The 10,627-nt window shown below is 33.7% G+C and overlaps 1 protein-coding gene across 3 annotated transcripts in view; it reads left to right on the top strand.

Annotated features, from left to right (window-relative positions):
* Window positions 1-10,627, top strand: part of LOC106883578 (GATOR complex protein Iml1) — a 131,247-nt gene that overhangs the window by 88,284 nt on the left and 32,336 nt on the right. For all 3 annotated transcript variants that reach the window (XM_052971325.1, XM_052971318.1, XM_052971322.1), the window contains 5 exons: window positions 3,240-3,384; window positions 4,413-4,506; window positions 5,930-6,037; window positions 7,575-7,660; window positions 9,661-9,835. In XM_052971325.1, coding sequence (XP_052827285.1) covers window positions 3,240-3,384; window positions 4,413-4,506; window positions 5,930-6,037; window positions 7,575-7,660; window positions 9,661-9,835 — 608 coding nt within the window. The remainder of the gene's footprint in view (window positions 1-3,239; window positions 3,385-4,412; window positions 4,507-5,929; window positions 6,038-7,574; window positions 7,661-9,660; window positions 9,836-10,627) is intronic.

The following is a 10,627-nucleotide window of genomic DNA, read 5'->3' as shown; positions in this document are numbered from 1 at the left end:
TATATATTGTTATGTTATATTCTGTTAAGAACGTAATAGAGTACAGTCTAAAACTTGTTCGCCTTCAGATTTCATCTGGTACTATCCAGTAGTAGTATTATACCTACTGCCAGATTTGCATTGGGGATTTTGTAGTATGTGAATAGATAATTAAATAAATTGGAGTCAACAAGGAGGGATACAGTTGACTATTTGTTTGTAATCACTACGGTTGTTTCCGTGCAATGTAATTCTCCAGGCTTGCAGGTATTTGGTTATGTAACTGTTTCCCTGTATCATGAGATCTAGTTGTTTTTCCTAAAGTGATATATATATTCCTCAGGAGACAATGTTTATATATTGCCTGAAGAAACACAACTAGTTATCATAATGCAGGGAAACAGTTACATAACCAAATACCTGCAAGCCTGGAGAACTATGTTGTTTGGAAACAATTGTAGTGATTACAAATAAATGTCCAACTGTACTCCTTCTTGTTGACTCCAACTTATTCTATATATATATGTGTGTGTGTGTGTGTGTGTGTGTGTGTGTGTGTGTGTGTGTGTGTGTTTATATAGATATATATTTACTTAAACAAATGCAGTAAAGAAATCTATTATTTGTATTCTCATGCAATAGTTACAGTTATTTCTTAACCCTTTAGCATTCAGATTATTCTGTCAAATGTAAGCTGTTTTATTCACATTGGCTTGAATTAATCATGAATTATTTTGTAACTTTGAGATTTCATTGATGTGATTGTTTATTTTTAGAAAGACAGTGTAGAGTAGATGTGAGAAGCCAAATCTAACTGGTTTAGGCATAAAATAGGTAGAAAATTTGGGCCAAATATGGTCTATTTAAATGCTAAAGGGTTAAATCTTTTAGATCTGCCACTTCACTGAAAACTTCTTTTCTATCTCACCTTTTTTGAAGGCAACGTCTTAATTTTTTCATCATATCTCTTAATATAACTTCTCTTTGTCTTTCTTATAAACATAACAATTATGATCAATAGTAACTCCTAACTTAATATCCTTAACTAATGTCACCTTCTTTATTAAACAGTATTATTTATCTCTCAAACTGCTTAAAGCAATTTAAAAAAATGTTATTCTGCTATTTGAATATTAAGAAGAATGAATGCACTCATGCTCAATGTTGTCTCTTGCCCGCCATTCTCATACATGTGTGTATATGTATCTATATATATATGTATATGTAGTTGTTATTAATGTTGCCTAACTTACAGTTTTAATGTGTTCAGTTTGGTTTTTGTTTGTTGAATATTTATTTTATGTTAAATTTCTATGACTAAGAATTTCTGTTCTTTTTGGAAAACGTAATGAAAATTAATTTTGAGGATTTTTTTTTTTTGTTTATATATGCATTCATGTTTACAGTTTGTCTGAACATTTAAATGTCATTGTTTCAACATTGATAGTAGTTGTCTAGACATTTACAATAATTGTCTGAATATGTATACAGGTTGTCTGTGCATGTACAGTGGATACAATGGCTGTCTGAGCATTGACAGTGGATAATGTCTGAGTATTGAGTGGTTGTCTGAGCATTGACAGTGGTTGTTTGAGTATTTACAAAGAGTATCTAAGCATTGACAGTGGTTGTCTGAGCATTGACAGTGGGGGACTGAGCATTGATCAGTTGGTTGAGCATCGATGGTGGTTCTTTAGACTTTTACAACAGTTTTCTGTGCATTAAGAGTGGCAGTCTGTACATTACCAGTGTCTGTTGTTGTCATTTGACCCCATGTTATCAAGCAGATCTTATGAAGCAGACCTATAATCAAAGATATTTTAAGCCTGATCATTCAGTCTTTATAATTTCCAAAAGACATAATGCACCTAAGACCTAAGTGTAATTTGAGGGGGATTTAACTATTATTTCTAGAAGATCAAATGGATATGTAGAAATTCTCTCATTGGTTTGTACAGTGATTGTCTGAGTCTGTATAGTGAGTGGTTTACTAGCTCAACTATGATTTGAATACTGAGTGTATGCCTCTATATCTAATCTGTGAGCATATTCTTTCAGCAAAGGGCAGAATATAGTTTTCTGATTGGAACGCTGTGTTGAGAGTACTTATTTTATTGACACCGTCCTCTCTTTAGAAAGATTTAAAGTAACATCTAACTTGGTAGTCCTTCAGCTTTCAATTGAAAGGGATTAATCTAAATATTATACTCTACAATTGTGATTACCACTGTCATTGTCTCATGACTTCTACTGTTTGCAGTTATGCAATGAAATAAAACTAGTGCCAAAGAAGTTTTGCCATTTTCTAGCTAATCTTTAGTTCATAGTTAGAAGCAATAAACATCTCTCTTTCTCTCTCTTTCTCTCCCTCTCTCTCTTTCTCTCTCCCCCTCTCTCTCTCTCTCTCTCTCTCTCTCTCTCACACACACACACACACACACACACACATGTAATAGAACTTAAAACATAAAAATGTATGTGCGTATATATATATATATATATATATATATATATAATGGGTGCAAATATGTCAGACAAAGCATGATAGATGCTGACAGTTAATACTCAGAATGGGCCAGAAACTTTAAATCCAGCATTGGATGAAAGGAAACAGAATATAGGTTGACAAGAGTTAGCTATAGGCAATATTCCAGTTGGGTTAATGAAAGCACAATAAAATAAAATATTGACAGGCAGTTGTTAATGGCATTGAAGCATTTATAAAATGGATATACAGAAATGAGTGTAAAAGATACATATAAATTAAGCAGAAGAATAGGAAATTCAGGAATGTGAGAGTTTATAGTAGTTCTTCATAGATAAGTAGATATTCTGAAAGTTCATACTTTAATATCACAGATAAAAGAAAGGAGAATCTGAGTAGTTTTTTGTAGTCGTTCTTCATTGATAGTTTGGTAAATATCTATTCACTTTAAAATGAAGCTTCAAATCTTCTCTTGTGAAAACAACAGATTATTGAGTCTATTGAGTAATATTTGGAACTAAGCACAAAATCAACTTATTGCTTTATTTTACAAAATTTCACTAAGGCATCAAATTGTTGGTATTAACTTATTTACTGGCAGCTTTTGTTTTTCTTGCTATTTGCTGTTAAATGTGTTCTTCATGTATTTTGCATTGATTTACTGATATTTGTAGTTGGTCATTGGTGTCAGCAAACTAATAACCTTATACAATATTAGTACCCTTGTGCAATGTAAATAATATTGTTTGTGTTCTTATTTATTTCATTTTTACAGGTGTTGATTGGAAGTCTCTAACAATTCCAGCATCTTTACCAATTACAACAGACTTTTTCCCAGATCTGCGTAGTTTGAATGCTGATTTTGTAGTTTATCATTACATCATTTTGCCTGAAATTGTGAACAGTGAATACTGGACAAAGTAAGTTTCACAAAGTTTTTCAGATAAAGATTTGCGATAATATAAAGATTACTAGTTCATTAATTCTCATATCTAGCATGACATACATGAGTTGACCTATAACTACAAAGATATGTTTACAGATTTACCTTCTGAAATTTAGAGGTAGTAAAAAAACCCCTAAAACTAGAAGCTTATTTTCCCAAATTGCATAGAGGACATCAAGAAGTACAATTTAACTTACTAGATGTGTAAATTTAAGAAGATAATTCTGATGCACATGAGACATACATACACATACTAAAGACAGAAGGAGAAAGAGAAGAGGGAAAAAAATAAAGGCAAGTACAAACAGTGTAATATACATACATGTACATAGGACACACACACACACACACACACACACACACACACACACACACACACACACACACACACACACACACACACACACACACACACACACACACACACACACACACACACACACACACACACACACACATGTAAATGTATGTGCTGATAGAGATACATACCACAGGAGGACAAAATGGAATAAGCAGGACAAGAGGAGACACATGGGAGGGAGAGTCATTGATGAGGTCATTGAATGTGAGACAAATGTGTGAACTAAAGATAATACAAATAAAAACTAAAGCGAAGATAGAATAAATAGTGGATGTGTTTAATTGGAAAAAAGAAAAACCCCACCCCCTAGTATAATAAGTATAACAATACTTATATATTTTGTCAAGAGAGAGCTGTGTTTCCTTTTAAAGGATAGGTTCTTTGGCAAATGAACAATTACTGTTATCATTTAAGTCTTCTAGTAAAATGATTTTCTATGTTCTCTCAAGAATATTTTTCATTTTAATTCACTAGTTTTCATATAAAATGTTTTTATCATAATTTTGTATAGAACATTCTACTTTCTAATTCTTTAACATATTAAAAATGTTAACATTTTTGCAAACATCAATTTAGATTCAGTTCTACTCAGAGAATACTCTTTTGTTTACTTAATTAAATTTTATGCATTTTATCAACAGTCTACCAAGCAACCCAGATGAGAAATGCTACCGAAAGCCTCCAATGGACACAGAGCAATTGTTCAGGGAGCTGATATCACAAAGATTATCACAGGTTAAGTGTTTCTACTATAGTGGTTGTGGTGGTGCGATTGCACCTTGAGAGTTCCCCTCTGAAGCATAATCAAGGTAAGGTTGCTTTGTGGAAGACCAGCAGTTGCCTATGCATACCAGTCTCTCCTCCCCAAGCCATCAGTATTGTCTAAGGGAAAGGCAAAAAATGATAGAGCTTGGCACCAGTGACATTGCAACTCACTTCTACAAGTGAGTGAACTGGATCAATGTGAAATAATGTGTCTTGTTCAAAAACATGACACATGGCCTAGTCTAGGAATTGAACTCACAACTTCACAATTCTAAACTCAATGCTCTAACCACTAAGCCATGTACTTTCACATAATGGTGATGGTGGAGAAGTAAATTAAATAAAATAAAACCTTTTCCATTGATTTAATATTTACAGTGTTTATAAGGGGGTCTGTCACTTTGTAAAGATGGATAATGGAAGCAAGATGATTTGTGATGTTTAATATGGACTTCAGTGACATGGCTTCCACATGTTTTTATCAAATTTTCAATACTTTTTCCACATGATGATCAAATTAATTACTTGATAAGTTGGAATATTCAAAATAACAAAATCTTTATATACTTGCTGCAATTAAGAGATGGAGCAGTTGAATGGCAAAGCTGGTAGATAACTAAGTGAATAGTTGTAAGTCCAAACCTCACCAAGACACATGTTTCTGATTACATCAGTTTGGTACGGTTCTTTCTCAAATGAGGTTGAATTGAATTGAACCAGTTTCAGCTCATGAGCTATGGATATGCTGGGGCACCGCCATTTAAATTGTTTATTACAAATTCACACCATTTGTTATAGAACCAGCTAATCCATGCTCTCATGGATCTGGGTTTCAGTATCATCATCATTATCATCACCAGCATCATGTCCACTATTGTCATTGATCATAATGATTGCAACTGAGTGAACTCATTAAAGGCACTCCAGGGTCAAGTGGTGGTGGTAAATTTGGTGATGGATTGAGTCCCCTATTCAAACACATGTACATTCCATCTGATTGACTTCTACATAGTTTCCATTCTACCACATTTCTCTCACAAGACTTTGGTAGACCCAAAGTTATGTTAAAAGACATCTGTCCAAAGTCCTACACAGTGAGATTGGACCCAGAGCCATGTGATCTTAAGACAAGCTGCTGAAATCTCATGGCTATGCCTGGACCTCATTGCTACCATTGCCACCACCACCACTGCCACCACCACCACTGCCACCACCACCACCGCTGCTGCCGCCGCCACCACCACCACCACCATGTTTATTTTTTCATCTTGGTAGGATCCAGCTAGATCTGCTAAAGACATAATATTTATGCATTTATTATTCTGATTGCATGATACGTATGACTATGAAGTTATTAATGTGATGTATATATTCTTTTCATAATCACATTTAGGGTTTCCAACTGATTGTTTTGCCAAAGAACCTATCTGATTCCTTATCCATCACCAGACATCGAGGAGCTGGATTTTATAAATCACTTCATAATAAAAATGAAGATTCTGTAAGTTATTTAAGAATAACTAAAATTATGATCAATTGTTTTTTTTTTTTAACAAAATAACTTAGCTGTATGTAGTAACGACTTTTTTTTGTTTCTTGAACACAATTCTTCTTGTGATTCTTATGTGATAAGATTTGAATTTGATGGTTTTTGGAACTATTGTATGCAAAAATCCTTTCAGCAGTACATATGAGGAAGTAAGTGAAATATGTAAGGTGATATCAGTGAATGAAAACAAAGAAGATATTGTATGGTCTTACACAGGTTGTTTAATTATTCTTGTAATAGTTACTGCGCAAACTAATTCAGGTAATGCTTTTTGTGACAACACATTAAAATGTCCTGCCAATAACCACACAATTCTCAGAACTCTAATTTTTAAAATTTCTTCTATTTGAAAAGAAGAATCTCCCCACCGCCCTGTGCCCAAATATTATAAAATCATCAAACAACCTATATAAGGTAATACAATATCTTTTCTCATAGTTTTCATTCCTTGGATTCACCTTGCATATTTTGCTTAATTCTTCACCTGCATTGCTCAAAGAACTTTTGCAAATATTTATATCATATATCTATATCTATATCTACATATCTGATGGACTTTCATCACCTCTTGCTCTCCAGAATTCTTCACTGCTAGCATAAATAAGCTACCGATAAAATGTCAAAATTGTGTAGATAATTTAAGTGCATACTTTGATTAACTGCATTGCTTTTTGTTAAGATAAAGTAGAATAAACTTTCAGTTCAAAATGGGTCATTTCATTCTTAATGACCTGATATCTATATGTGTACTCATAATTTCTTTCATAAAACCTGCTATTTGTTAATGACTGAATAAAAAAAAGAAAGAAAAAATCTGAAGTTTGTACTATGGATACTGTGATGTTAATAGCTCAGTGAGTGTTTCATAAATCCTAAAACTGACTTTTCTCAGTGGTTTTGACTTTGATTTTGATTGTTTTAAACCTTTAGTATTTAAACCAGTCATATCAGGCCAAAATATTCTACCTGTTTTATGTTCAAACTGGCCAGATCAAGACTCTCACACCAACCCTAAAATGTCATTCTAAAAATATACAATCACATCATCAAAATCTCAAAGCTATGAGAATAATGCATGATTAATTCAAAACAATTTGAATAAATAAACATTAAATTTGACAGAATAATCTGAATGCTAAAGGGTTAAACGTTATCTGTCTTTTGAAATATTCCCATTGCAGACTTTTCACTTTTAACCCTTTAGCATTCACATTATTCTATCAAATGTAATACTTATTTGTACTCATTGTTTTGAATTAATCATGTATTATCTCGTAGCTTTAAGATTTTGATGATATGATCGTATATTTTTTAGAATGCCTTAATAGGGTAGGTGTGAGAGATGGGATCTGGTTGATTTGAGTGTAAAACAGGTAGAATATTAGAGCCAGATATGGCTGGTTTAAATGCTAAAGCTATGAAACCTAGTTGGAAATAGTTGTCTGTTAAACTGATTCTTTAAACTTAAAATTTTTTTTGTTTCTTGCAGGAAATCTGTTATTTAAGTATTGGCCGAGTTTATCATAAGATGACTCGTGTGGATAAAACTGTTATAGTCACTAGATACATGCCACGGTAATTTTATTTTGTTATTTCTATCATACTCTCACATCCCTCAATTCTATGCTCCACTCAGTTGAGACTTGTCCTGTCTTGTGAGTACTTGGTGACCTCACCAGTGCTGGTACCACAAAAAAATGCACCCAGTACACTATAAAGAGTTTGGCATTAGGAAGGGTATTTAACTGTAGAAGCCAAACTAAAACAGATATTAGAACTCAGTGCAGCTTTCTGGCTTGTCAGTTTCTTTCAAACCATCCAATTCATGCCAGCATAGAAAAAGAGATGTTAAATGATGGTGATTTCTATATTGTTAAAATAAACATAGCTAAGGACCTAAGAAGTTTCCTTCGTGACCACATGGTTTCAGTTTAAGTCAGTCCCACTGTGCAGCTCTTTGGGCAAATTTCTATTCTAGCCCCTGGCCAATCACTGCCTTGTGATTAAATTTGGTTGATGGAAATTAAAAGAAGCCTAGCCATATATTTAGCAGCAAGACACCTATTTTTGTCTCTCTATCATATTTAACTTAAAGCACCTGACATGAAATCACCTCCTTCTCCTACTAAACTGACTTTTTTGCTGAAAAAATGGCTTTTTTATCTTGCAAGTTACCTGGCGACCTTACAAGCGCTGGTGGCACAAAAAAGCATCCAGTGCAGTCTGTAAAGTGGTTGGCATTAGGAAGGCCATAGAAAACATGCCTAACCAAACCCTGGAGTTTGTAAGCGATCCTCTGGCTTGCTGGAGCCTGTCAATCTATCCAACCATGCCAGCATGGAAGACAAGCATTAAATGATAATGATGTGTATGTGTGTGAATATTTTCACGCTTCACTGAACTATGTCTACTGACAATAATTCCACTGTCTGTGATTGGGTTGCAACCAGTGCTGTTTCTTGGCATTTTCTGTTAGCTCTATACTTTTGAATTCCTTTGAAATAAAAATGATCCCTTACATGGAAAACAAATAAGGGTTGGCAGCAGGAGGAACTTACGGCCATAAAAATCCTGTCTAAGCCATGCTAGCATTGTAAAACACAGTAATGATTGAATAAATGATTGTATTTCTGAATATCTATAATAGCCATTGAATTGATAATGGGGAAGCCTCTGTGAGATCACTGGCTCTACTAAAAATAACAACCAAATGTCCATTAAGTATACCCTACCATCTTAAAAAATGGAAGGTGTCATAAGTTACGTGAATAATGTAGGACTTTAACTGAATAAAAGGCTGGATGTTCTTGCCTGGAATACTTTTGGTCATCAATCTGCTTGATCAAAGCTGACCTGAAGCTAAACAGCAATCAAAATAACAACGAACATTATGCCAAATCGATAAGAGAGCACTTACAGTTGCTTGAAGCAAATAAAGAAGTCTCAATGTGGTTACTGAACCTGCTAGAAATAGCAGTTAGATTTTTCTGAAATTACACTATCATTTTGGACAGGTAAGAACACATAGGATAATGTTGTCCAAAATATGCAATGTTCAAGAGGGACTTGGATGGTCATAGTTGGAATGCCTTCAATCATATATCTATTCCATCTGAGTTATTTTGGAACTAGAGAAAAACAACAAACATTATATTGCTATATTCTTACTATAAATGGAGGTGCATGGCTTAGTGGTTAGGGTGTTGGACTCATGGTCGTAAGATTGTAGTTATGATTCCCAGACCTGTTGGTGCGTTGCGTTCTTGAGCAAAATACTTCATTTCACGTTGCTCCAGTCCACTCAGTTTGTAAAAGTGAGTAATCATGTGACAGATTGGAGTCCCATCTAGGTGGGGAATATATTCGCTAGAGAAAGTGGAAAACTGACCCTGTGTGCCCTATGGAGTAAGGTGGACTAACCATATTCTTACTATAATCATTGTGTGAAATAGTTAAACTCTATTGATACATTATTAGAAAATAATGACTGATTAATAAAAAAAAAAAAACATCTATAGTTTGATTTTTCAAATGGTAATTGAATAATTATTTCATTTAAAATTTCTATTTGGCAGGCATCCATATCGTCTGATGCACTACAAATACCGATATAGATTTCAAGCTCCTGATTCCGACCATTACAGTCTGTCTGAGACTGAATTTACCAATGAAAAGCTGGAAAACTATAACTGGAATTATTTAGATCACTTTATTTGTACTCAGGGGGAGGGAGATTACCCACTAACCAAGGTACAGTTTACACAGCCTTTTGTAATTGTATGACATATTTATTTGTACATGCACATGCACACACACAAAAAAACATGCAAACACACACACACACACACGAGTATCAGTATAGTTTCCCCTCTATTAAATTTGATGCAGGTTGTCTTTTTTTTTTAAGTCAGACTGACTTTATCTATTCCTTTATTAACAATGTTGATTATATCATGGGTCAGTGGGTATTTACATATATAATGCATGGAGTGTTAAATATCTAAACTAGAAATACATTTGAGATGACAAAAAAAAAAAAAAAAAAAAAAAGAAAAGCCAGTAAGTATGGGAGGCCAATTGGGACATATTTCTGGCATCCTCAGGGAATTGTAACTCTACTACTACTACTACTACTACTACTGCTACTGCTGCTGCTGCTACCACCACCACCACCACTATTATTATTATTATTATTATTATTATTATTATTATTATTATTATTATCAAAGGTGGCAAGCTGGCAGACTCGTTAGCATACCTGGGAAAATGCTTAGTGGTATTTCATTCTGAGTTCAAATTTCGCCGGGATCGATTTTGCCTTTCATCTTTTCAGGACCAGTAGAATAAATACCAGTTGAGTATTGGGGTCGATTTAATTGACTAATGCCCTCCTCCAAATTTCAGGCCTTGTGCCTTTAATAGAAATGATTATTATTATTATTATTATTATTATTATTATTATTATTATTATTATTATTATTATTATTATTTTTTTTTTTTTTCTTCTTCTGAATTTCACCTAATCATTATCTGTGGAAATCT

Source organism: Octopus bimaculoides, chromosome 1 (assembly GCF_001194135.2).
Source record: "Octopus bimaculoides isolate UCB-OBI-ISO-001 chromosome 1, ASM119413v2, whole genome shotgun sequence".
Lineage (NCBI taxonomy): Eukaryota > Metazoa > Mollusca > Cephalopoda > Octopoda > Octopodidae > Octopus > Octopus bimaculoides.
This window is presented reverse-complemented; position numbering and strand designations above follow the sequence as displayed.